Genomic DNA, 26,496 nt, shown 5'->3' on the forward strand with positions numbered 1-26,496 from the left:
GAGCAAAGTCTCCATGCTTTGTATGGCCTTAAATAGACGAGCGGCCCAAAATTGACCCAGCAACCCAGACAGCAGTGCATGCCCCAACGACAGAGATGCCAACTAGTCGCTTGCCCCAGCTGCTTTCCTCGGCCATTTTGGTCGGCCCAACAGTAGTCTTTGATTTCAGATGTACAGATGATGAACGAGTGTCACCGGTGATATTCCGGGAGGAACCCCCGAGGATGGCGGAGTATTCTTCGTCGCGCTTCTGCCACCTCTCCACAAGTCGCGCGATCTCAGCCAAATCCTCCTTGAGAGAACCAGGCTCAGTCGCATTCGCATTCTCAACCTCGACATTCTGAACATTTCCAAAGAAGTCCACCACAGTGCGCAGACGACCTTCCTGCTCGCCTCCAGGGAACAAGTCCCATCGGACACCTGGCTGAGAGTGAATCTTCGACTCATCGTAGGAATCGAACAGATCACCTAAGTTGAGTTTGGAAGTGACGCTTGTCACTTGCGTCTCGAGGAACTCGAGAACATAATATGTCCAGCGATCAATAACAGCGACACCAACGTCGTTGTCCGCATGGTGGGAGTAGGAAGACTGGTCGATCTCGCTGGAGCCGGTCGCCACGATATTAGGTGAGTAGAAATGGGTGTACATTGTGTTGGCTTGGCAAGTATCAATCATGAAAAGCAGCTCATGGTATCGCTTCTTCTCCCACATCTGTCCAAAGGCGTCCGCAAGATCCCACGCGCCGATCTCTTCGGCGTCTTGAAACTTCAGGAATTGGTCGCCTCCATGTCCGGTCATGTAAACCAGCACATTGCTACCAGCATCGGAGCCCAAGCGCTTGCTGCGCGGTACGTCTTCATCGAGTCGATCGGTCAACAGTCGGATGAAGTTCTCCACAGTCACTTCATAGCCCCTGTAGTCCACCTCGATGTTGTCGCCGTAGAGGTCGACCGCGCGATCTGCGTTACTGTAGACAGTGCCGGGGAAGGCATTTCGGGGATTGCAGGCCATATCATCGGGGAGCATGAGGATAATTTGGGAGTCGGGGATGCCCAGACGTTTGACGGTTCGGTATAATGAGAGCACATTGGCAAGGTGGCGGTAGTTGAACCAGAAGCGAGAGGTAGAGACAAGGACTGCCCAATTGGAGGTGTGTTCAGCGGCGACTATGCTGGTCAGAAGCAGCAAGGCGAACGCCTGTAGAAAGCGGAAAAGCAAGGCCATTGTGATGGAGGATCAGGTCATAGTAAGGAGAGAAACACAGCTCGTAACGATATCTGATGAATGCGGAGTTGCAATGACAAGCACAGAGCAAACTGAATACCACAGATATCAACCACAAGATATGAATTATACCAAAGCCATACCACCAAACTGGCCAGAAGAAAGCAGACAGCTTCACCTTGTGGTTAGATAGGAGATTAGAAATGCTGGGGAACTCCGCCAAGTTCCCAAGGCATCAATATTTACGCACGGACCAAGTCCGGTACAGCGTCACCGCCTTCGTCGGAGTCGGCATATTGGTCCCGCGGATCGGATCATGTAGTAGAAATTCCATTCCACCTTTTTCTTTTCGCGTCCATTCTTCAGATTTTGTCCAGCGTTAGCTTGAATATCATATTTCACCATGGGAGGCAAGAAAGCAGCAGGAGAGAACTCCAAGAAGGCCGCCGGAAACGCTCGTGTATGTTTTTTTTTATCAACCCCGCCCCCGCTATTATTGCCACATCCCTGGGAATGAGATCATCTGGATACGAACTGACATTGTCGTATAGAAAGCGGACGCCGCGGCATCAAAGAAAGCAGCCGAAGACCAGAAGAAGTCCGCAGAGGAAGATAAGCAATGGTCCAAGGGATCCAAGAGCAACGCTAAGAAGTATGCGAACTCGAGCTCTCAAACAAAGTATACCCTGGAATACTGAGCTAACCACTTTCATGAACTCGTAGGGAGGATAGTGAGGCCAAGAAAGCTGAAGCTGCCCGCAAGAAGGCAGAGCGCGATGCCCTACTCAAGGAAGAAGAAGCCTCTCAACCGGCCAAAGCCAAGGGCGCAAACGCAAAGACCGCCCAGAAGAAGACTCGTGGTCTCGATCTTTCACAACTGGATGATGCACCTTCAGGCAGCAAGAAAGCTTCTGCTCTCAGCGCCTCTGGTATCGATAATGCACTCGACGCCCTGTCTCTGACTTCGAAGGATACCTCAAAGATCGACCGACACCCCGAACGACGATTTAAGGCCGCATATGCCGCATTTGAGGAGCGACGCTTGCCAGAAATTGAACAGGAAAATCCTGGTCTGCGCCGTAACCAGCGCACCGAGCTTTGCAGAAAGGAATTTGAGAAGAGCGAGGAGAATCCGTTCAACCAGGTTCATGCTGCAGTCAACTCCACCAAGGAAGAGATTGCTGCGCTTCGGGACGGCGAGCGCAAGAAGGTCGAGGGCAGACTGGGTGGCAAATAAATTGTTTTGCTTCTAGATTGCAAGCATTGAGGCTTGTGGATTTTCTGGGAAGTTGCTGGCGATATGCTGATATTCCCCCATTAGACCGGGATTCATGTCTTGGTGCTATCCAATACCCATCCTGGGTGGTGCTTGCAAGAGCATAACACTTGTTTTGACTTGGCTTGCACGGCTCGGGAATACCAGCCATCTTCGAGGCTCCGGGCCGTTGCAGAGTTCAAACAAAGGATTAAGCATGAGGTTCTGGAATAGATGACTGCGATGTATTTTTTCTGCATGCATTATGCATTGTGTCTCTAGCCGTTCTGGCATATAGACTTACGAAATAAAATGATCAATATCCCCTTCAGCTTATGCATCTATAGTATATCACGGTTTGCTGTGATTACCAGCTCAAACATCGAATGGTTGCGCATAATACAAGCGCTTTTCCACGATCCCCCGTGACTTCCTGTTTGTTTAGATTTAGATGACTTGGTAGAACAAAATCATGGCTCTGCCAGAGTTTGATACAATCGGATGATGATATATCAATATCCAGTCTATGTCATCGAGGCTCGTACATCCCACACATATAGACTCTCATCCCAGCCAACGCTAGCACACCAACCTTCATTTCCAAATAGGCACCAGTCCAAACCCATCACAAATTCAGTATGTCTACCCATACGTCCCAATTCTGCACCGACCACTGGACCACCTGGACCAGCGCGCATCATATCTAGATCCCCACCTGGACCGGCATCTGACCGGTCATTCCACACGCGACAAGTCATATCGTAACTAGCGCTCAACAGGACATTAGAAAGATGAGGCGACCAAGCCACTTTCCGGACAGCATATTCATGGCCGAGCATAGTGGCTAGCGGCCCTTGTTGTGGGGCTCGAATATCGAACGTCCGGATAGCACGATCAACACCAGCCGTAGCAAGAACTGTGGGACGGTACTTGTTCCAGTCATGAGTGAGAGCTTCGGAAGCCGGGGCAGACCCGCCTGGCGGGCCGGGGATGGCAGGCGCCGAGGGAGCGGCGTGGATGGGGATTTGGGTGACAAGGTGGTTGGAGGCGGAAGCCGGTGTGCGGAGATCGAAAACGCGCACGTATGAGTCCGAAGTCACACACGAGATGAGGTCTGGGTTGTGCGGGCAGAATGATGCGGAGTAGGTGCAGCTGTGAGTTGGGAGAGTGAGAAGAGACTGCGGGCGATGCGGCGACCAGACGCGGACGGTGCCGTCCCAGCTACTTGAGCAAAAGCGATCCTTTGCGACTGGATTCCAGTTTACGCTGAACACTTCTCGGCCGTGCTCCTTCCAGTTCGAGATGGGAAAGTCGTTTGCTGTGCAATCGAATAGCTTAATGCTGCCGTCGCCTGACGCGGCGAGGACTTGGTTCTCGTGCAGTTCGGACCATGCGAGATCATATAGCGAGTCTTGTGTTGTGAAACTGGCGATTGTAAAGCGCCAAAGGGTCAGCATTCCAGTCGCATAGCCGACTGATGGACGCTCCGCCGCGGGGTTGGCGACAATCTCACCTACAATTTTAAAGGCTGGATTCCATTCGCAGTCAACTCCAAGATATGCAGGCGGCCATTGCCAACAAGACCGAAATTTGATGAGCTTGCAACAGCTAGCCGATTATCAAAGAAAGGAGAGTATTTGACAGCACAACCGTTGTAACCTTGTGTGCGGTAGTGGAGCATGGTGAGAAGCTGATCGGGCGGTGCCGGTCGTAGAAAGGGAAGAAGAGAAAAAAAAAGGAAAAAAAAATAGAAGCAGATCTTCAAGCAAGCTAGGGTATCGAAATGGTAAACGGTAATGATCGCAATGATGTCGAGTTCAAATTCCGTAGGATTTCGGGATTGCGGGGATCAGATGGGCCGAGGTCCTTGGCCTCTCAGGCACGGCTTTCACTATACTTTCACATTCGTTCTTGAGCGCAAGTTGCGTTGATTGAAACCTGATATATATTCCAGGTTAAGATTGAGACAGTATGATTGGTGTCCGCTGATTTTCACATCCTCAGGCTTTTATTCCTTCGTTGTTAGTGACCGGGTCAGCATCTGAACGCTAATAGTCCATTTCCAACCCATCTTCGTTAACTTGAACGATTTCTTACCATCTATCTTACTCGGCTAGGGCTCAAGGTAAAGCGAACAGTTGATAGATTTGGAGATAGGTATCTTGAGGTCGAGGTACGTCGGGATGGTCAATATCATTGACGTCATCGTGCTGCATCCATACATACATACTACATCCATAGCTGCACCTAGCCCTAATTGTAACGGCATTAAGAAACCACTCTAGACCTTCCATTTCCCCTTCAACTTCAACAGAATCAGTAAGGGCCAATCGTAACACATAGGGACAAATCGAGCCACCTATGAATGCTTTGCCCCAAACCCCATCGAAGTATGGGAATGACGCCACGATTGGCCTCTTCTGAATTGTACCATTCTCGATTTTCTCCTTTCAACTTTGCTTGAAATAATAATTTCTCTTCCTGGAACCATATCGGATTTATCGTCATGTTGGTCTCAAAGCATTCTGATAATCAAACCGCTCCCACAATGCAATGTCACAAGCCAATGCCAGATCCAAACCACTATATATCTCCAGCAAATCTCTTCCTCAAGGAAGAAGTTTACCGACTCGGAGCAGGCCCAGGCCTCAGATCCCTACCACCAAGCCCAGAGCGTGACTTTCTTACCTTCTCATGGGGGCCTATTGTTTACCGCACCTCCTATGCGCCCGAAACCAAGCGTCTCTTCCCCGTATTCCTACGTTGCCTCAACGATGCCGTAAACCGATCTTTGGGCCGGACATTGATAGGCCCCGATAAGCAAATACAAAACCTCACGACGACATACTCTTCCAAAATCTTCAATGCGCAAGCTACATACGGCGATATGGATGAGGAGGCTATCCGAGAGGTGTTTCATGATTTCAAGGTTTCGCTTGGGATACCGGAGACAGAGCTCCCGAGCAGACTGCGGATATGTTTGATGCTAGATGATGGAGCGTTTTCACACCTGAAACGCGTTTTGGATCTTTCCTCAATGGTTGAAGGGGATGCCGATTTGGGTGGATGTTGGGTGAAGGTGGTGGAGGAGAATTTCCCCGACTCGAGGATCAGCGATCACCCGCACATTGGGGATGTTGATATGGAAGGACCTGACCGTGCGCTGGAGTATCGTGGGATATATCACGGATGGACAATGGTGGCACTCGACGCATTGGTAGAGGTCTTTGATGGGTTGCGGCGAATGAAATGTTTGGTGGAGTATCATCGGGAGGGACGAGTATACCTGGGAGAAGGCAAATGGAGCACATAGTATATAATCTTCTTTCGAAATGCCTGGAATCGGACCATGTTGAGTTCCTTGGTGGCGTCTTCTCTGAGATCCCTCTGGTCTACTGCATTAAAGAGGATGTATGAAGGTTGAAAATTATTATTGGTACTTAGCAAGCTAGCTTATTGGCGGGCGTAGGCTTATATGACTCGAATTTCAAACAGAATGCTCTTGAGTTAGTACATAGAAAGGCCGTCTCATCCCATCACCCTGCATCTATCCATGGATACATGTAATATAGGGATCTGATTGGTCACCTCGCAGCAATCATGTGCTCATAAACGCTTTATCGCGAGAGCTGTGGCTTATCGATCATCTCTTTCCCCATCCATCCATCTACGAGTTTCAAAAGAACGAGAGTTGAATAAGCATGGATGCATTTGTATCTCAGAAACGTCCAAGGCTCTGGAACGCCAACAAGGAGCCAGAATCAAACCAAGAGTCTTCAAGTCCACCAGAAGACTCCACTGATATTAAGCTAGCACTACTGTTATCGCTTTTCCCGGGCGTCAAACAAGATGAGCTATTGGATATACTTGTATCCTGTGAAGGCTCCGTGGAGAATGCCTCTTCACTTCTCTCTGAAAAAGGGTCCGCACCATATACGCTAGTGAGCAAAAAGCGTGCTGCCGTGGGCTCATCACTCGGCATGCAGACATCTCTCACATCACATGTCTTCACAACTGCCGAAGATGGAAGTATGAAGCCCATCCACGCAATCTCGAGCAAGAGAAAACTCTTACCCCCAAAGAAAGGGAAAACACTCCACCTTTACTCGCCCGAGGACATTGCAGCCTACACACCTTGTACTATCGTCCACAATTTTCTGCCAGCCAAAGAGGCCAATAACCTCCTCTTTGAATTATCAGAAGAATCCAAACACTTTTCTCGCTACGATTTTCAGCTCTTCAACCGTACGGTTCAGAGTCCTCACACGCATGCTGTATATGTGTCCACCCCCGAGGAGCATCGACAACAGATATCAGAATACACATACGGAGGCACATATCGGTCAAATGTGCGCCAAGCCACACCGAATTTACGATCAGTGTCACGGCAGGTGCAAATTATTGTCAACGAAGAGATTCAGAAGCGCATTCGAGAGTTCTATCCAGGCGGCAAGAAACTACAATACCAGTCACCCAAGGAGTGGCGGCCCAATGCAGCGTTCGTCAATTGCTACGATGGGCCAACTGAAAGTGTGGGATATCACTCGGATGAGCTCACCTATATCGGACCTCATCCCGTGATAGGCAGCCTGAGCCTAGGGGTTGCACGGGAATTCCGAGTCCGTCGGATATTAACTCGTGACGACGATAAGACCGAAGAAGATGAAGATGGCAAAGGGACTAGTCCAGTTTCAAGATCTCCACAGAACCAGGGTGCCTCAGCTGCAAGTGCAGACGGCCAAGGCCAAATCTCCATTCATCTTCCTCACAACTCTCTCCTCATCATGCATGCAGAAATGCAAGAGGGTTGGAAACACTCCATCACTCCAGTGCAAACTATTGTACCTCATCCGATCTCTGGCAACCGACGCATCAATATTACATATCGCTGGTATCGTGAGAGTCTCCGCCCACATTTCGCTCCGCGCTGCAAGTGTGGGGAGCACATGATCCTCCGGTGTGCCCAACGCAATCATAAAACACGCGGAAGATACATGTGGATGTGCTATGCCGGATTTGCGCCGGGGAGAGAAGGGTGTTCATTCTTCCAGTGGGCCGAATTTGATGATGATGGGGATCCAGTGGGGATCGAACACGCAATTAGGGATACAGCTCCTACTCTGGCAAACCTCTCGGCATCACAATGATAAATATGTCATGAGGCTCATCAATGACAATGATGGACCACACAGTAAAGGATTCACAGGTCTCAATCATGGAATATTTCCGCTTTTCCCCGCATGCAAAAGCCGAGGTGCATAATCCCATAGATCGGTGCATATACCGTACTTGCGTGGTACATGTCGTTCTGAGTCCCATCACGAACTAGGGAGTAGGAAATTGGTCCTCCATTCACCGAAGATCTACGGAAAAACTTCGGCATAAACCGAAGGCTGGATCCAAATGCATACAGCCTCAGGCGGAATGTGGACTCTAGTTTTGGCCCTAACACAATGAATCCACTCGGGGGCCCCGAGCCGTCTCAGTTCCCCAATCAAACGAGTTAGCAAAGTACGGTGTAGGTACTGCGAGCCGGGTCGACCCCCAAATTTGGTCATGCCTGAGAATGGGTCTACGTCCAAGCGGTCAGATTCGCTCAGATCTATGTTGTACCCCTCAACTTTGCAAAGTTGGACGAAGCGATGCGGAATCTATTCCAGCAGCCCCGCAGCTTGGGCCCATTTAAAGCGTGGACAAGCTTAAAGGATTTACCTCTTGTTGGCACTTGGACGGTCATTGTCTTCGAGCAATCGTGGGAAACCTCATCATGGCTGTGCCCATCGAAGATACTTTTGATTATATTGTCTGCGGGTAAGACAGCTACCAGATACCTTCATGCTATTGCTGACAATAGGCTAGAGGAGGAACTTCGGGGTGTGTAGTTGCCGGTCGTCTCGCCGAGAATCCTAAGGCCAAGATTCTACTCCTCGAAGCCGGACAACACAATAAAGACCTGGAAAATGTTCATATGACTGGCGGGTGAGTTGAATCCAATGTGTGCATATTCCATCCTGACAGATTAGATGGGCAAATAACTTCGATGCCGATACCGATTGGAACCTTGTGACCCCTCCCATGAAAGGAGTCGACAACCGCCAGGTGAAGCTGAGTCGCGGCCGCTTCCTCGGAGGATCCAGTGGATGTAATGGTACGCTTTGCATTCGTGGCAGCAAGCAGGACTATGATGACTGGGGACTCGAAGGCTGGGGCGGCGAGGAGTTCTTCAAGTACATGCGAAAGGTGGGTGGCATAGTCCCCGAGTCCTGAGGCCAATACCAACAGAATAAACAGTCGGAGACCTTTCATCCGAAGGCATGGTTCAAGGCTGATAAAGAGAGTCATGGGCGCTCCGGGCCACTTCACATAGAGCCGCATGATCTGGCCCCCATCTCGAAGCTCTTGATGAACTCTTATGTCTCCCAAGGCATGCCTTTGCACCATGACATGTTCAGCACTGGCGATGTTGCACATGGGTGTGGCCATGTACCTCGCACAGTGTACCAAGGTCTTCGGACAACGGGAGCGGATTTCGTTACCAACAAGAATCACCGTCACAATATCACCATCAAGACCGATACCACAGTCGACAAAATCATATTCAGCAAGCGGGGAACTGAGACTCGTGCTTCTGGTGTGGCCACAAGAACCGCAGATGGCGAATCTAAGATCTACTATGCCCGGAAAGAGATTATCATCTCCGGAGGTGCCTATTGCAGCCCCGCAATCCTCCTTCGATCTGGCATCGGTCCCAAGGCAGAGCTGGAACAGCACAACATTCCTTGCACCGTGGATCTACCAGGCGTAGGCAAGAACCTAATGGACCACTTGGTCAGCAATCTCCACACAGCCCATTTTGACCATCGCAAACGATGCTAATAATCGATACTTCAGATCGTATTCATGTTCTACGAGACCGAAAAGAAAGGCCTAACAGCCGACCACTATGTCCACCACGCCAACAACTTCGAGAAAACATACGCTGAATGGAAAGACAAGAAAACAGGCTTCCTATCCACCTTCCCATTCGGCAGTTTCGCCTTCGCCCGACTAGACGAGCGCCTGAAAGACGAACCTCTCTGGCAAAACGCCTCCCGCCAACCCGGTCGTGATCCCATGGGCCTAACACCGCAGCAGCCGAACATCGAACTTTTCAGCACAGAGTGCTACGGTGGACCAAAGCAATACGACCAGCCCCCGATTGACAATCAGTACGCGTTCTCAATAATTGCAGAGCTATTTGCGCCGAAGTCCCGCGGCACGGTGGTACTCAAATCAGCGGATCCGTTGGAGAACCCAGTCATTGATTGTAACTATTTGGCCGACCCGCTTGATGTGTTGGTTTTGAGCGAGGCTTGTAGGTTTGCGAATGAGATTGTTATGCAGGGTTCTGGGACGAAGGATATTGTTAAGGGGTCTTGGCCGCCGAATCTGAATCATCATACTTATAAGTCGAGGGAGGAGTGGGTTCCGTATGTGAAGGAGCATGCGACGACTTGTGAGTTGATGGTGTGTTGGGGTTGTCTGAGGGTTGCGTTACTGATCCCTTGTTTACAGGCTACCATGCGGCAGGCACCTGTGCCATGGGTAATGATGATGACCAGATGGCTGTGCTTAATGAGAAATTACAGGTAAGGGGCGTGTCTGGGCTGCGAGTTGCTGATTGCAGTGTCATGCCTACCTTGCATGGAGGACATACCCAGATGCCAGCCTATGGCATTGGAGAGAAGTGTGCGGATTTGATCAAGGAGACGTGGCGGATGGCGGGCAATATATCTTCTCGGATTTGATGATTGTTGTTCTACGGGTTTGCCAAAATGTGGAAAAATTCCCTTGATCTTTATATCTGCTTCGAAAAACATGATACATGTATCGACATCATTCCCAGTGCTAGTCCTAGCTTGTGTACTAGGTACAAGTACCGTAGTTCATGGAATTGAACAAGCAAATGGCGAGTTGCACTGCATTAAATTATACTGCATAAAGAACAAAGAACCCTCCTATACAGGGACGGATATAACGCATGACTCGTGTCTGTTGAGGGCGCCTGTAAGAATAATGAAATGTCCCACAAAAGCGGAAGCTCAGACATTTGATCTCAACTGCACTCGCTTGCCGACCCCAAGCTGATACTGATAGCTTCATCATCAAGTTCATACGAAACTAGCCGCGAATCTTTGTCGTTGACGCTCGGAAGACGAAATGGCACATCCGGAGTGCGCGAAATGGTGCAATGGGTTTCCAAGCAAATATCATGCGATGTCGGAAGCAGAGAGTGATGATATCTCAGACGCGCACTGAGAACATGTTGGGCAGTCGGTTGGGAAGAATATGCTTTCAGAACACAGTTGATTTGACTGATTAGATTTTCGAGGATGGGATGTCCAGTTAGTTGAGTTTCTTGGTAGAACTCGATCGGCACACCAATTTTTACTTTCGTTGTCCAAGTCTCTCCTGGCCGTAACCGTGCCAAATGGGAGTCTTCCATTGCGGACTCGAACTGGCATCCGTAGCCCTGATCCAAAAATAGTCTCAGATTGGAGATGATTCCGGGGTTGAGGCCGGTACGAAGCTGCCGAACAACTTTGGAGACCTTTCGCATAAAATGAACTTCACTGGATCGTGGATCGTCCGCGTTCGCATCATAAAAGATGTGCCAGCCAAGTGGGTGGTGTGCTGTGGCAAGTGGAAATGAGAGTTGAGGGGAAATAGTATGGAATCCAATGGCAGGGTCAACGCCGGATATAAATAGGGTTTCTGGTGGATCCGCGGAGATCAACAGCAAATGGCAAAACGCTGCTCTTGGAGAGGGATGAAATAGTTGAGATACCTGTTGAATGGACTTACTCAGGTTAGAATACCTTTTCGGTTTCTTCTTCAATTGACGCAGAGCGAAGTCATTCAGAGCAGATCTTGACGTTTCAAAGGAGTGGAACCCCAGCGGAAGCAAGAGCTCATACCCGTTTCTCGCACTCCCGTCAACACATGCCATGGCTATCCGGTCACGGTTGGTACTCAAGTTCGAGGCAAGCACTGATGATGCCAAGACCATGGGAGTCAAAATGCTCACAGAAGTTTGTTGCCTGTCTGATAGTCAGCCAAGACTGGATTTCTTAGCAGATTGTGCAAAAGGCAGCTAACTTACAAGCTGTCGAACAAGATAATCACATCAAGAGATGCAAGACCCGAGGTCTCAGGCAAAGAGATGGGCTCGACGTCAGCCGATATAATTACTGAGGCCCACAAAAACATGGAATCTATACCCATGTACGGCCCACCTGCGTAAGATCTCATACTGGCAAACGTGACAGGGAGCTCCAACGGACAAAGCAATCTGGAGGGACCTTGAGGCATGAAGTTTGATAACGACTGGGTGCTATCCATTCTGCATTTCCGTCTCAAGGCTGAATCTTCTGGAGGCTCCATTAGGCTAGAACCCGAGGTCGACTTGGACGAGAGACATGGCTCTAGAGCACCATACGAACCAGAGCTCCAGCGAACAAGCAGTTGTGGCGCTAATTGATATCCACTCTGTGTCATAAGCCCCACTCGACGATTAACACGGCGTCGTGGTGTCTGAAGTAAAGAGTCAGCAAACCCAGGTATCTTCAGGTCGAGTTGCAATTACATTGTCGACAAATGGGTCTTCCTTCACGTCAAGACCAGCCTTGCGAATATGGCGAGAAGCCACGTGTTCTTGGCGGATCTTCACTACATCGATCTTGTAAAGACTATCACTAAGAGACGGGGTTCTGGTCGACGTCGCCAACTCGCTCGAATCGTATTCTAATTCGCTCGAATCGTATTCCACGCTCGCAGAAAGAGACGAACGGCGCGAAGGGATTTGCGGGTATGACAAGCTCGAGAGTGAACTAGACGATGAGCTGATTCTGTGCTTGCTGGGGGTGGTGCATTGGGTACGGAGTTTGAGCGCGGTGAGCGGTGTAGCTCCGCCCTCCATAGTGGAAAGTGACTAAATATGTTCTCTGACGAGAGCAGGTGGTTCAAATTCGAATCGAATATCTGAGGCTTCCGTCGCGCGGGTTGAGGTCGACTGGCTCGTCGTGGGGCAGTTCTCGGAGTCTGAGGAGATCTTCTTTCGTCTCTGTTGTTTGATGAGACCAAAACACGACAGGCACGACAGCCAAAATTCTGCGAGGGAGTGAATACTCCAGTAGTTGGAACACCCAAGAGCGATCACAACAACGCAGATGAGAACGACGATAGGAACAAGGATCAATGCAATTATTAAAGCTGAGCTCTTGATATCATATGATAGCTTATAGGTCATTGTGCTGGGATATATTGATGTGGGGGAAAGGGAGATGAGGCAGTAAAGCAGATTGCAGTCATATGCTCCTGCTCCCCAGAGGACCGAAGACTAAGTTGGAGAGAGCGAAGTGATTGACGGTGATTGACAGTGATTGACAGCTGATCAATAGCACTTTCCCAGGTTGAGTCTATAAACATTCAAAAAAACAAAAAAAAACAAAACAGGTAAGGAGCATTTGGGTATCATGATCGCACTTAGATTGCATTCTCTGCCATGGCAGCCATCTTTTTCTTGACTGAGCTCGAGGTAGTGTCATCCAGGCGCGAGAACCGAATCTGAGAGATGGGTTAGTCGGATTCCCCAAATTGGAAGTGGAAAGAGGCATACCATTTCATCTGTTCCCCCGCGAGCAGCACTTCCATACAGCATCGGCTCGGAGCGAGAGTTTTCAATCTCATCTTTCACTCTTCGGGCCCAAATTCCATCCCAGTGCCAGTCGCCCGGAAGCCGAGCCTGCGGGCTTCCCCGTTTCAGCTGTCCCCGACCAATACCACCCCGGCGATGTGCCTGCCATGCATGCCATGCTCCAGGATTTCCTGCAACTTCAACGGGCACTGAATCCAAAACCATCTCGTCGTCAAACGTGGACCGAATGTAGTTCAAAATCTCTGATACTGGAACAACACTCCTTCGTTCCGCAAATTGATTTGGAGATGGCACTTGTGCCAGACGCGGCGTTGGTACATCGTTGTCCTCATCATCCGCTGCCTCTGCTGGAGCGTCCGTATTCGACTGGCCTCCATCATCTGTAATTGGGTCGGCAGAGCTTCCTCGCACCGATGACGCAGCACTTGCACTGGTACCGCTTACGTTTCGTGAAGTGTTCCTCGACCCGAAGCCGCTCTGCTGTGGCCCACCGAACCAATGAGGGAAACCATGGCGTAGACTGAACCCGCCGGGCGGTAATCGTTGATCGTCTGTTGCGCTGACAGGATCATCGCTGGCGGACCCCGTGCTGAAAGTATATGTCGTGAGGGGCACAATCAACGGATGGAACAAATCAGTCGCAAATGTGACCAAAGGGGGGAAATCAGGGTAGGTGTCCGGGAAACGAAGTTGGAATCGGAGGATGGCTGAGGCATAGGGGCCTGCGATGCAGATTAGTCGCCACTAAATTTTCCGGCTCATCGAGCAGATCATTGATGTCCACTCACCTGAGCGAACAAAGATCACTGCATTCCAGAGTGTCGGGTCCCCCGGCGCGAGGCTCGCGTAAACCCCTGGCGGTGCCGCATGTCTCAAGCTCGCACTGTGGGAAGTCAGAACTTGAATTTTTCCGTATGAGGGGAAGGTCTCACAATTCCAGGTGGAGCTGCTGCTTTCGAAGCGAAGGAATACAGGGCAGCCTGGATGTCGACATCTCTACATTTGGCAGGTCGAGGCGGAAGTTAGAAACCACAACAGCACCTTGGCTTATCGATTGCTTATCGCCGATCTAGAATCACTCAACTGGGAGCTTCCTGGACGACGCCACACCCAGTCCTGGACAGCGAATGTCTCCAGAGAAATTTAATCTAGGGGATAATGTGAGTCAAGTTCTTATGACGGCATCCACTACTGAAGGTTCAAGGATATGATTGGCCAAACAACCACTCATGGACGGGAGGCCTGGCTATGTATGATGTATACGGAGTATTTGCGGCTGAACATCTACCACCATGTTGAGATGTGAACATATAAAGCCCGGAGTCCGTCTAACATTCTGCTGTTTTTACCTCAATTCTCTGTACCATTTACAACAATCGACATGAAAACGATCGGAATCTGCATCCCAACTATCGAAGGCGGTGTTATCGTCCACCAAGAAATTGGACGAGAAGCAGCGCGGCGGGGCATTGCTTACCCTCAAATCATCACTCACACTCCTCTCTACGGAGACCTGGAACAAGCACTCAAGACCGATGACCTTCCATCCCTGACAGCAACAATCACTGGGTCTATTAACCGTACTGCGAAAGCAGGTGCGGGGTTTGCTATCATCAGTGCCAATACGCCACATATTGTGCTTGACGATGTTGCAGTCGAATCAACGATCCCTGTTCTCAGTATTCTTGACGTCTCCGCTGGATACTGCGAAAAAAGTGGTTACACGAATGTCGGTATTCTCGGCACAAGCTGGACTGTCAACCGTCGTCTGTATGATGGTCCTTTGCAAAAGAGAGGCATAGCCGCCGTCTATGTGTCTGATTCTGACCAGGCAATCGTCATGCATGCAATCGAAAAAGAGCTAGTCCAGGGGATTTTCCTAGAGGAGACTACCAACAAGTTGGTGCGCATTGCTAAGGACCTTGCCACACGATGTGATGCCATTATTCTTGGTTGTACCGAGTTGCCGCTTGTTCTCGGGGAAGAGAACTGCGGGATCAAGGTTGTCGATACAACGCGGCTTCTCTCCCATGCTGCGCTTGATTTTGCGACCCAGGATTGAGTAATAATATACTGCAGCTCAACATCAATGCAATGTTGGTAACCCTATGGCTTTTGATATCCCGCACTGAAACGTTGCTCTCGTTGGTGTATACTCTATATAAACCAAACCTATCTATTCGTGGATTGCAAGTGAAGTCTATCTAAATCCGCATCTTGTCCCAAGAGACCCAGATGCACCATCCCCTCCCCAACCCCTTCATATATACCTCCCGCTACGCCTTCCATCCACCAAGCTGCGAGATTACACACAGCAGCACCGACCCGCCCTTCATTGAACTTGGAAGTCGCAGCGCCAATGTTGATACCCCCTTTCCCCAACCCATCGGCTGCGTCCAGTGTTGTAGTCACAATGCGCTCGGTGATGCGATGTGTCCGCTCATATTCATATAGCCGACACACCAACGACTTCACATACGGTAGAACAAACCGCAAGAGAATGAAAAACTGCAAAATTACCGAGGCAAGGATTTTGTGCAAATAAGATCTCGCGTTGGGCTCTACTGGAGAACTCTGGCCGTAGGAGTACCGAGGACGCTGAGGACATGATACCTCCGCCCTAATCAGCTCAGGGATATGGCGCTGAAGTATAGACGTCTCTTCATCTGTCAGATCTGGAGGCAATGCATCCAGGAGGTAAACCAAAGAGTTGATGTAAAGCGACCGAGCCAGACGAACATCCGCTTGCGGCTGTTGCGCTTCGTATCCCGCATTGCGGAGAAGGTTGAATGCTTCAGTAACGTCAAACTATCAGCTAAGACCGGGCAGTTGATAAATCTATATAATAACTCCACGAGGACTTACCGGATATTATCCGATTCCACTTCAGACCAGACTCGGTTTCGTACTTCGTCGGGGATCCTATCTCCTCTCGCGGACTGTCCGGTCCTCCGCAGCCGGAGTCGAAGTCTAGATCATCGCTGGCCGTGGAAGGTCGTTGTGCCTCGAATACCGCTGGTGAGGAGTGACTCTGATACGGGAGATTGGGTTCGGACGCCGGCCCACGCGGGTCCTCGCTTAACTCGGCGCACTTAGACGCGGGCCGGGATGAATATAGGTAGGGCAGACGACGCCGAACCGATGCCGGGATGGGAAACATAGTGAATCCCGAGTCCTCTATTGGGATTAAGGTGATATGAGTTCAGATCGGTTATTTCCTGCATGTTTATAGGAGAAAGAACATAAAATCGAAGTAGAAAAAATCGGTCCATTTTCACATGTCAGCGATATGCCGATAAGGCAATTCGACATCTTCGCCATTGGCTGGAGATCCTGATCATTCTCTCGTCTCTTGATTTGGTGGGATCATGTGGCTATAGGGTAGATCTCTTCGAAACGTTGGTATGGGCCTCCTACATGTACATACATATGTACATCGTACATAAGATATGTCATCCTTCTGTGTAAACGTAAAGAAAAATGGAAAGAGCCAAGGAGAACCCGATCAGATGACGTAGAGCAGATACAATGTAAACTAGCAGCTTTGGATGTTTTCCCATCTTTCTAGGAAATTTACGACAATTTCTAACTTGTACCCGTTGCCAAAATGGGGGACCTCGAGGATGATTGGATCTCTATATAACCAACGCCTATCTATAGTTCCGCTGTCCGGGTACTTAGTTCCGTAAATGAATAAGATCCCTATAGCCGCTTGGTAGATTCTTCAATTTTATTTGTTTTTGTACTTCGGAATACCGCATAGATGTATGTAACCGCACGGTTTTATAGAGACAGCAACTTAGAGTTTGCTATATCAAACTGCCATTACCGCTCTCAAGATATGTACTATATAGCTAAACACCCTACTTCGCGGAATGCTATAGAATGTGCTAAAATAGTAATGTTCATCTTCTTACGAGAGGGACATATCGCCGGGAAAGCACTTACCACTGCAGCATTGAGATTAGTGAGAGGTGTTGGAAAATTTAGCGCACGCCACGAAAACTCGCCAGAGAGATGTCGAGAAACCCGTAGAATAACCAAAATCAGCCTGCCTGCTATTTAGCGCTGCCAACTCAGAGCCCCAAATGAGTCAACATTGACTGCGCAGTGAGGCGAGAGGCTTGGATTGTCGACACCCCTGTAAACGCGGGGTCTGCCAACTCATCTTTGAGCCAACTCATAGCATACAAATGACTACTTCAAAATGACTATAGGCTCAGAGGCACTTTCCAAGTTGCTTTGCGATATTGCGGCGTTTGACTATGCTTTGATGCCTGGTACTTCGGGCCTCCAGGCACCGACAATCAGGCTGTCTCTCAGTCCAGTGACATATAACAACCTGCTTCGTTCAGGTATATCAATAAAACCTTTCTTCTTTCAGCTTTCTACCCTGAGTCCCCACGATCTTTACTATGGACCGTTGTGACCTATGCGATCGGTGGTTCAATGGCCAACAGGCGCTTCGGCAACATCTCCGGGATTCTCCAGCACATGCTGTGGTATTGCGATGCGAACCCTGCAATCGATATTTCGACAACCAGAATTCTCTTGACCAGCATACTCGAGACTCGCCTGCTCATGTCTTATCATACGACTGTGAGCCTTGCGGCAGGTCTTTTGGCAGCCAAAGTGCATTGGACCAACATTCTCAAAGCTCCCCAGCTCATACCATATCACATCATTGTCATCCTTGCAATAGAAGGTTTGGTAGCCAAGCTGCAATGGACCAACATATCCAGAACTCTTCAGCACATATTGCGCCGCTTAATACTCCACTTGATGTGTTTTTCCAATCATTCCATGGGTTTGATTACGATAGGGAGCTATCTCCCTCGCAGCTATTTACTCAGCTACAGAGATTCAATGGATGGAGAAGACATAATCCAACAGAGAAAGCAGCCTGGGCACTATATCAGTCTGCTTTGGAAGAAGAAGTGAAACTTTGGTTTGGGGCAGAGGATGACCTCGGATCCTGGCACTCTCTTTGTCGTGCTCTCGAGATCAAGCCATTGCCTATGACTTGTGCGCAAGGTGTGAAGGTAAGTCATCACCTGAGTTCAATATTTTTGCATAGCCACTCTGTTTTCGGAACAGACAATGAAGGCGGTTGATGATAATTTTGGCTAATGAAGGGATCTAGTCCGTCCGAGGTGTTTTTGTTAACATCATTGATCTCCTGGAGTGGGCTCGAAGTGATAAAAAGCAAATCCGAGTGCGCATGTTTCCGAGTTTGGCAGAGCTTCGCGATTATACCAAAAGAACTGGGAAGATCTTTCACAATAAACTTGGCAGCGATGACAATGAGAACGTTGTTCTTCGGCATCTGCTTAGATTTATCTTCTGAGGAATTTCCATGGCCTTTCTTCATGGTCGCTAATTAGGACCCGAAAAATATTGTTCGATTCAAATTTTGCCTCCAAAGTACACGAATAATGTTCGGCATATATTGATTCGTAGCATAACTGGCAACAGCAACAGCAATTACATACTAGGGAAGGTTCCAGGAGTCTTCATGCTGCTGAACGTCTGTCAGATAAATATGGCCTCATATAATGGTTAAGCTATCATTTCGCCCTAGAGCAAACATGTTGGCAATAGATTCCTGCATCTTTTAGGAAGTTTTTCCAATTGACTCGCGATAAACCTTGGACAAGAAATAATCAACTACCGCGTGTAGGGCGTTTCACCCGGGGTCTCGAAGGTAGCCCCAAGGAAGATGGTGCTCTTTCTTCGCAACGTTGGGAGAATAAACCTTTCAACAGTTCCTACAAAATAACAAGGGCTATTCCAGATATAGGAGTAGAATGACCATATTTGTGCATACATGTGGACAACGGCATTTGCTAGGTACCATATACTATATAGTCCTATCTTGTGACATTGGGAACACAATGTCTTTCCAATTTACACTGACACTTCACTTCACCAGGGCTACTCCTCCGGCTATCTCCCACGCTGAAAATTCATTCGTAGTCCTAGGATACATCCAATCCATACGTTAGCCATACCTCCCAGGTAAAGTTATCTTCATATATATAGTAGCGCCGACGCAGATCTCATAGGAAGGTAGTTTCTGAAGATGGATCCCGTCGAGCACACCCTTCTCAGCCTCGAAATGCCCGGTATAAAGCTAAGCCTTCTTATCTGTAAGCCACCTGCCGCTATACGTTCAACTTATATTCACTGTGAGGGGGCTATACATCAGCAGGCTCGCGAAATTGATTTATAAAACCCAAGGAAGATTAGTCCAGTCAGACTCAGTCAGCAGAATAATGTGCGCCATACTTCGTACAAACTGGTCATCATGTGATTCACACCTGCACCTCTTTAGCAACACGCAGTGAAAGGCAAATGGCGTGTCTCAAATATTTATCTATATCTAAGCTCCCTGGATGCTCAAGAGCCCGTGCACTTTCTATTACTCCATCTATCACGAGCCCCGAGACTCTTTTCGTGATGGTATAATTGCATAATTACAGGCTGCTTTTGTGTGGGCAGCTCGCAACCAATGGTGCACCTTGCGATATACCAAATATATATCTTACCGGATAGGATAAAGGCATTACCCTTAAGAAAGATATATTTGTATATGAAATATATAGACATATTAGGATATTGTGATTAGAATCTATAGTGAAAATTTTAATGGAACCATTCTCTTATTCATACCCTCTCTCACTTTTCTCTCTGGTCTTCCTTCTTCCGTCTTCTTCCATAGCATCATTATCCAAAGAGTGTGCTTTTACCTAGCCCGCTTTGTTAGCGGAATTCTCTAACGGCCTTTTCATCGGCCATGTTAGAAAATAGGCACTTGAAGTCTCGAACCCTCGAAAACGCATTTCGGCTTCAGTTATTAAGGAGCTAGAGAAACTTCTATCGCATATTTCCAAATAAATGACTCAATATCAATACTAACTCAATTATCTAAATAGCGAGAGACTTGGAAGAAACGCTATAAGTAAGATGCCCTAACTAAATCTTTAAAAGTGACAAATATACTCACCATTACAAACATATAGGCTAAATGCTAATACATTCACTATGAATGGTTCGGAAGGTTCGAGCATGAAATTCCGTAGCATCCCATAGCTCTCCGTATTCCTTTTTCTATTGCTTTCTCCAACTATTTCCCTCCTTAAGGGCTACTAGTCCGTCAGTGGAGGAAACCCCGGGAGATGTCCAGTCTTCCATATGGCAAAACTGCATGGTTATGTCAGAGATTTACGAAGGAAGGCAGATCTGGGAAAACACAGTCTCTCTGGATGATGCTATGGAAGAAGGAGGAAGACTAGGACAAGATCAGGGACACAAATAGAGGATGGTCATCTGACCATCCAAACAGGTTATATCTACCACGTCGGTGGTTTAAGTATAACACAATTCAAGGATGCTCGCTTGCCGCGAGGAAGAGTTGTAGTCTTCAAATAAAATTACAACATCAATCACCGATCTAGCCGGCACCTAGGCAATGGCAAGTATGATAATATTATAAAGACTGCTATTGGAGTTGCGGCTAGATTCATGTAGACATTAAAATGGCATTAGGGGCACCTATTACAGGTTTATTGCTCAAAAACAATCGGACCGAGTCATCTCTCACAGAAAGATAGCTCAGGCGTACTGATCTAAGTTCCCGACTCAACAACCCACGGGCAAAGCACTACCATCGGTAGCAGTATCGAACAGCGCAACTTCCTCGTTACGGCGGCGAGTCAGACCAGGAACCACGGCACCATTAGCCTTGTTCCACTTTGGGAGCTCCTCACCCGCCACAGTGGACACATCGTCACCGGCATTCATGCGGCTGACCAGGGAAGATGACCGCATATTTCCGACACCAACGTTGTAAGTCCATGAGACCAGCGCGGCATACTGGTTGTCATTGAGAGTGACAGCAGTTGCAAGCGCATTAGTCACGCCATTTTGATAGGTCTGTTTATATGTCAGATGACACATTCATTACTTACCCAGTGCGTAGTTGGGTTCCGAGGTTCGATGTTTCGAAGGTGAGGGAGTGGATATGTGTAGAGACCTACCACCAGATCATCGGCCAACAACTGGCTCGCTGTCGCCTCGGTCAAGGGGATTGAGTAGATCACCTCTGAGCACGATGCGTCACCGCAGAGATGGCCGTAGCCGAGGGTGGGGTTGCCGAAGCCGTCATCATAAACTTCAGGTTCAAAAGACTCGAAGCTCTTGATCAGGCCAAGGCCATTATCGTTGATTCCAGGACCAGTGCAGGCGATTGCCAGGACTGGCAGGGCGACGAGGAGGAGTTTGAAAGACATGTCGGTTCTTGGCGTGGGGATTGTATTGAGGATTTGATGGGCAATTGGACGGCGTATATTGATGATTTATACGTTTCCCCCTGTCACTTTGAGACCTGAAAATGCATTCCTTTCTGCCAAGTTTGTTGGAGGATGGTTCCACTGCTCCGTACTAGACATGTAGTTGCATATAGAGTTGTCAGGGCCCCATTCCCTTCCAAGCTTGCCGCATTTCCCAACCATGGGAGATCTAAAGCCACCTAAGCCTATCCCGCGTGGTTTTATATTAATTTTCAAGCCGCGCCCAGGTACACTTTCTGGCTTATATGAGCCTAGAAATTCATATTCAAGGCGATCTTGGTACTGCACTGCTTGTTTTACCTCTTTCTCCGCTCTTTCCAATGCAAATTCTGTCTTCCTAATGAATTGAATGTCTATGGCCATCATTCATGTAAGGCCTTGGCATACTAACTGTGGACGCCTCCTTTTATTAGTTAGGATGGTGGCGCTGGATTAGTGCGTTTTGTAGTTATCACCCCTGCCCCAACCAGCCAACTCCGTTGTATATTTTACATAGAGCCATGCAGGGTTACGAGACTGAAAATCCTGAATAATGTCAGTGAACGCCCGAATTACCTTAGGCCCAATGGGCTAGAGCACTATGAGCTAGGCCAAAAGTTGACTTATTTCGCGAAGTAACTCAGTTGCTTCCACGGTTCCATGTATGTGCTGAACTCTCGAACAGTTGACAGGACAATATAAGATGGAACATCGTCTTCAAAATCATCAAGTTTATAGAAGTACGTTGAAATATTTACCTCCTTAGGAGGAAATTCAGTTTGAAGCGTCCAATCCCTTCGTGCAAACCTCCCAAATCGCCACTATCGAGAGATAAGACTTCGCGTGGCCTTATGCTGGAACCCATAAAGGTCGAGGGTGGGATTTGATTAGACCGTAGATCTAACCCTCAATCCGGTTTGGAATGGTTTCAAGTCTCGAAGCTGGCCTAAAGGGGTTGCAGGTTCGGCTTTTGGACCGGAGTCCGCGGATGTCGATCGCCGATCGTGATTAACGGTAGTAGAGCCTTTTTGATAGCGATGAGAGGCGAGAAAAAGAATGTGCGAAAGACATTGAAAGGCCAAGATTGTAGTCGTAGTCCATAGTTACATGGGAGTGTACGCCAACTCCCCCGGTACTACTCCTAGATGCTAATCAATTAGGAACAGTAGCCTCACCCCAAAGCCTAAAGCGGCAGTTTCTGCACCGCCATCTGATATGGTGTAATTAGTGTAAACGAAGGCAACCAACCTCTGAAGAACCTCGCCTAGTCATGGCTCTGTCACAGTAACTTTATCTATATCAGCTCCGGTGTCACACTGTAATAATTGACTGGTACATATTCTGCGAGAACTATAGGTTTTTTCTTCAACGCCCGAGTGAAATAAGTGCACTCATATATTGACGACTATGGGGAAAAAGTATCTTTGTGAGTAATATCAAAAGCATAATACTAGAAGATCACTGGTGAGCCGAGAAAGGGCTTATTTTATAGCTCCAGCAATCAACTTTGGCCAAATGGTCAGGGCTTTTAGAACTTGGGAACATCCAAACTTTTCGCTCGTGCATATTTTCCCCCAGCAGCCTTTGTGGCATCATTTCTGACACCCGCCGCAAAAGCATACGACTCCTCTTCGCCGCGCACAGCTTTCACGTAACTCTTGAAATTATGCGACATGTTGACAACTTGGCGAAGATGTTCATCGGTCAGCTCGGGGATAGAATTGCCTTCTTGCCTTGCCTGGAAGCATGCAAGAGCCACAGCAGTTTGGAATGCTTTCGAGTTTGTGAGAATCAAGTCTAGTTGAGGAGATTGTGGAGTTGCTACTTACCATTTCGTATCTCGCGGCCATTCCATTCGAGGGCCCGCAGATCATCAGATCTGCGAACAAACTCTTTGGCATCGTATGAGCAACGAATTTCCTGGCCATCATTCTCATAGTTCTTGGCAAGTTTCTTGAAATAACCGTCCCAGATGTGCTTTCTTGAGTCCTCGTCGAGTGGATCATATCCAATCTGCACGTGAATTCGGGACATGAATGCTTCATCGAAACTTCCCACGCGATTGGTTGTCAAGAAAAGAATGCCCTGGAAATAGTCTAGGGCTCGAAGGAAGACTGGTCCAGCAATTGGTTAATAATGCCTTGTATATTTTGGTGTTTCAAGTAAACTTACTGGAGACAATGCTATTTCGTCGGAGATCCTGAGCAGATCGAGTCTCAAGATAAACGTCCGCTTCATCAAGAAGGACGATGGCGTTCCATCGTCTTGCATGCCGGAAGAACTGAAGCAAGTTCCGTTCGAGTGGCTCTGGTTCATGGCCCAGATCCGCGGCAGTAATGCTAAGAAGAGGCCGACCCGTGTACTCCGCCACAGACTCTGATACAACTAAACTTAGTAACAATCCACAAATATATTCTCATATGCGTGGGGTTAAGCAATACCGGCGGTGAGAGTTTTTCCCGTTCCGGGAGGTCCATGAAGTAGGACGATCTGCCCTTCTCCTTTGCCCTGAATGAAGTCCGAAGTGAAAGTCTGCGTGTACGTTCCACCAAATATCTCACACACAGCCTTGATCATCTGCTTATTGCTTTCCGGCTTGAGAACCAACGTGTCAATGATATTTTTCTGTATCTTAGGATCCCTCAGACTGGATACATCCAGCACATCTGTGTCCCGCAATCAGCGGTGTTCCAAACAGAATAAGATGATTACGTACCCCAAGCACGGTCTTTTAGTACATACGCATAGACATGCGACCAGCAGAGCATATATTGATGGTCAGTCAAGGTTATATCTGGATTCAGCTTGATGTTATCGTATTCATCAAAACGGCGACGTCGGATGAGGTGTTGGCGCAGACTGTTGGTTTCGCATGTTTTGCACAGACATTGCGGGACTCTTGTTCGTTGGCCTAGCTCAACATCATAGACTGCTGTGATGGGTTCGTAGGCGTTTTCGTCGTAAGAGAGCTCCGTCTTCCATGGTTGGCTAGTGTGATCAATGACGACTCGTGTTTGGTTAAACTGTAAAAGTGAGAGATTGTAAGAGGGTTAGGACATGAGCGGCGCGATATCTATATCGCATTCGAAACTCACCGTTCGGTTGCCTTGCAGTTTGCTCGGACCGGTGTACTCTTGGAATGTAGGTATCATCACCATACGAACAAATCTTTTCCCCCGATCCACCAGTTGCTGACGGTGTGAGTGCTCGGGATCCTCATCCACGTGATATTGGATCGGATATAAAGGCAAGGAGGTGATATCCCGTGGACCATCGAAAACAGGAATGTCAATTTCTTTAACTGAACGGCTCAATACCTGGCCATCAAAATTGAGGTTCCAGACGTTCACAATGTATGGCAGTGAACGCTCATTAGCGTAACCCCATCGCACTCCCCCTGAGACCGACTCAATGACATACGCATTCAACTTACCTTGTTCTTGAACGAACACATCGGATCCAGGCTTAAGCAGGAGCCAGATAGATGCGAAAGTTGTCTTAGGCACTTCGTTGGTCCAGAGAAGGTCGACGTCCCTCATGCCGAACACTGTCAAACCATTGAGATAATCAACTAGAATGTCAATGTGCTCTTTACATGTCGTGGTATACTCGGTGTCATGGGTCTCACCCACGTCCTCTCGATACTGAATTAATTTGCCCCGATAATGATGGAGATCAGTGAATGGGTACACAAATCGGCCCCGTTCGAGGTCACTTTCAATGTTCCTGGCGTTATATTCAACGCGCGGAAGTTGGTCTGGAATCGATTGATGTTCAATAATAGCATGAAGAGCATTGAGAAGAATGGGCGAGTGGATGTAAAGTATTGGATATCCAATTGTATCGAACAAGTTCTCTCCCATGCCAGAGGAATCCTTGGCAGTTTTATTGCCATAGACCTCCCTGTGCTCCTCGAGGACAGATTTAGGACTTTCAAGCACGGAAGCCTTGGTAAAGATTGTCTTGTCGTTGAGCCGCTTGGTATCACTCCGTTGAAAATCGCCATCGCTGTCCGGAACCAGGAATGTTGCCACATAAGCCACCTTGCTGAACTCTTCAACTGAGGTCACTCCGACATCTTCCGTATCCTCCTCGGCTTCCGCAGTTTGCTCGGTTTCTGTCTGTTTCTGATCACGGATTGAGGAGAACACATCGAATGAAAATTCAATCTTGAATTCCCATCCCGGGGAGACCAGACTTTCCCAATGGCTGGGCAGGATGTTTGAGTATTCAGGGTTGATTTTGATGAGTGAAAGATGGCGAAGGTTCTCCTCTTCATCAAGATAAGTCGCAAGCCTTTCGATGGAATATACGTCAACAAAGATTGATTTGATCAGTTCCTTGGTGTCCTGCACATGATCAGCAAAAAGAGCAGAAGAGCGACCGCGGATAACTTACGTCCCATGTTTTAGACCTCTCATATGGAAATGTCCACCGCGTACCAATGGGGTCAACAAAGATAATCCCAGCTTGGTCCTTTGTGTTACTCATCTCGGGTATCGCATCGTTTATATTGACTCCAGTGTTGCTGCTGCTGCAAGTCATGTCCGCACAACTCTCATCGGTCGAGGACAGCTCCGATTTGGCTTCGATGGTATTTCTGCAACTTAAAATATCTATTGCATTAAGCTCTTCCTCCTTCTGACTTGGAATTTCCTGTATATTGCCTTCATTCGTAATGCTCTGGCTCACTTGTTCTCTAGTCAGCTCCGACCGAGCTTTACGATGCATTGTATCATTTCGACTTACTAGTTGTTAGATTGACAGTAGTAGTATCAGTCAGTGCAAGCTGTACCTCGTGAGTCTTGACTTCAGTCACCTGGGTGCTAGACTCTATGATAATCGCCATTGTGTCAATTGCCAGAGGTAAAGATGAAAGAACCGATTGAGGCTATGAGGCTTTGAAGCTCTTGGTAGCTAGTAATTCGGTTAGGCAATCCCACACATCTCAAGACACGGCTGATATCCAGCTCATTATGTCCTTAGTGGC

At 48.2% G+C, this 26,496-nt stretch overlaps 13 protein-coding genes across 13 annotated transcripts; 6 read left to right on the forward strand and 7 right to left on the reverse strand.

Moving 5' to 3' along the window:
- Positions 1–28: 28 nt before the first annotated feature.
- Positions 29–1,225, reverse strand: N7457_009871 (GPI-anchored transamidase; the record flags this gene model as incomplete). Its single annotated transcript, XM_057180914.1, has 1 exon — positions 29–1,225. One exon carries the CDS (start codon positions 1,223–1,225, stop codon positions 29–31), a length of 1,197 nt encoding a protein of 398 aa, XP_057029300.1.
- Positions 1,226–1,628: 403 nt separating this feature from the next.
- N7457_009872 (DUF1014 domain protein) lies at positions 1,629–2,462 on the forward strand (the record flags this gene model as incomplete). The annotated part of the gene is made up of 3 exons (XM_057180915.1): positions 1,629–1,685; positions 1,777–1,877; positions 1,949–2,462. The coding sequence occupies 3 exons, from the start codon at positions 1,629–1,631 to the stop codon at positions 2,460–2,462; spliced, it is 672 nt and encodes a 223-aa protein (XP_057029301.1).
- A 542-nt stretch (positions 2,463–3,004) lies between these two features.
- pex7 (putative peroxisome biosynthesis protein (Peroxine-7)) lies at positions 3,005–4,161 on the reverse strand (the record flags this gene model as incomplete). The annotated part of the gene is made up of 2 exons (XM_057180916.1): positions 3,005–4,008; positions 4,065–4,161. The coding sequence occupies 2 exons, from the start codon at positions 4,159–4,161 to the stop codon at positions 3,005–3,007; spliced, it is 1,101 nt and encodes a 366-aa protein (XP_057029302.1).
- Positions 4,162–5,028: 867 nt separating this feature from the next.
- On the forward strand, positions 5,029–5,793 carry N7457_009874 (uncharacterized protein; the record flags this gene model as incomplete). Its single annotated transcript, XM_057180917.1, has 1 exon — positions 5,029–5,793. The coding sequence occupies one exon, from the start codon at positions 5,029–5,031 to the stop codon at positions 5,791–5,793; it is 765 nt and encodes a 254-aa protein (XP_057029303.1).
- A 388-nt stretch (positions 5,794–6,181) lies between these two features.
- On the forward strand, positions 6,182–7,627 carry N7457_009875 (putative CUE domain protein; the record flags this gene model as incomplete). The annotated part of the gene is made up of 1 exon (XM_057180918.1): positions 6,182–7,627. The coding sequence occupies one exon, from the start codon at positions 6,182–6,184 to the stop codon at positions 7,625–7,627; it is 1,446 nt and encodes a 481-aa protein (XP_057029304.1).
- Positions 7,628–8,247: 620 nt separating this feature from the next.
- N7457_009876 (GMC family oxidoreductase) lies at positions 8,248–10,267 on the forward strand (the record flags this gene model as incomplete). Its single annotated transcript, XM_057180919.1, has 6 exons — positions 8,248–8,291; positions 8,340–8,459; positions 8,504–8,720; positions 8,772–9,308; positions 9,372–9,975; positions 10,035–10,267. 6 exons carry the CDS (start codon positions 8,248–8,250, stop codon positions 10,265–10,267), a joined length of 1,755 nt encoding a protein of 584 aa, XP_057029305.1.
- Positions 10,268–10,575: 308 nt separating this feature from the next.
- On the reverse strand, positions 10,576–12,438 carry N7457_009877 (uncharacterized protein; the record flags this gene model as incomplete). Its single annotated transcript, XM_057180920.1, has 3 exons — positions 10,576–11,560; positions 11,623–12,053; positions 12,106–12,438. 3 exons carry the CDS (start codon positions 12,436–12,438, stop codon positions 10,576–10,578), a joined length of 1,749 nt encoding a protein of 582 aa, XP_057029306.1.
- Positions 12,439–13,004: 566 nt separating this feature from the next.
- N7457_009878 (putative ubiquitin-conjugating enzyme) lies at positions 13,005–14,170 on the reverse strand (the record flags this gene model as incomplete). The annotated part of the gene is made up of 4 exons (XM_057180921.1): positions 13,005–13,085; positions 13,138–13,898; positions 13,965–14,059; positions 14,109–14,170. The coding sequence occupies 4 exons, from the start codon at positions 14,168–14,170 to the stop codon at positions 13,005–13,007; spliced, it is 999 nt and encodes a 332-aa protein (XP_057029307.1).
- Positions 14,171–14,557: 387 nt separating this feature from the next.
- Positions 14,558–15,238, forward strand: N7457_009879 (aspartate/glutamate racemase family protein; the record flags this gene model as incomplete). Its single annotated transcript, XM_057180922.1, has 1 exon — positions 14,558–15,238. One exon carries the CDS (start codon positions 14,558–14,560, stop codon positions 15,236–15,238), a length of 681 nt encoding a protein of 226 aa, XP_057029308.1.
- Positions 15,239–15,348: 110 nt separating this feature from the next.
- N7457_009880 (uncharacterized protein) lies at positions 15,349–16,336 on the reverse strand (the record flags this gene model as incomplete). Its single annotated transcript, XM_057180923.1, has 2 exons — positions 15,349–15,968; positions 16,042–16,336. 2 exons carry the CDS (start codon positions 16,334–16,336, stop codon positions 15,349–15,351), a joined length of 915 nt encoding a protein of 304 aa, XP_057029309.1.
- A 1,564-nt stretch (positions 16,337–17,900) lies between these two features.
- On the forward strand, positions 17,901–18,523 carry N7457_009881 (uncharacterized protein; the record flags this gene model as incomplete). The annotated part of the gene is made up of 2 exons (XM_057180924.1): positions 17,901–18,218; positions 18,320–18,523. 2 exons carry the CDS (start codon positions 17,901–17,903, stop codon positions 18,521–18,523), a joined length of 522 nt encoding a protein of 173 aa, XP_057029310.1.
- A 2,294-nt stretch (positions 18,524–20,817) lies between these two features.
- N7457_009882 (lysozyme) lies at positions 20,818–21,467 on the reverse strand (the record flags this gene model as incomplete). Its single annotated transcript, XM_057180925.1, has 2 exons — positions 20,818–21,111; positions 21,216–21,467. 2 exons carry the CDS (start codon positions 21,465–21,467, stop codon positions 20,818–20,820), a joined length of 546 nt encoding a protein of 181 aa, XP_057029311.1.
- Positions 21,468–23,034: 1,567 nt separating this feature from the next.
- On the reverse strand, positions 23,035–26,355 carry N7457_009883 (ATP-binding protein; the record flags this gene model as incomplete). Its single annotated transcript, XM_057180926.1, has 8 exons — positions 23,035–23,279; positions 23,336–23,620; positions 23,679–23,882; positions 23,948–24,172; positions 24,223–24,529; positions 24,602–25,855; positions 25,905–26,197; positions 26,256–26,355. 8 exons carry the CDS (start codon positions 26,353–26,355, stop codon positions 23,035–23,037), a joined length of 2,913 nt encoding a protein of 970 aa, XP_057029312.1.
- Positions 26,356–26,496: the final 141 nt, after the last annotated feature.

This window comes from Penicillium paradoxum (genome assembly GCF_028828445.1).
Source record: "Penicillium paradoxum strain IBT 22861 chromosome Unknown utg000007l_segment0_segment0, whole genome shotgun sequence".
NCBI lineage: Eukaryota > Fungi > Ascomycota > Eurotiomycetes > Eurotiales > Aspergillaceae > Penicillium > Penicillium paradoxum.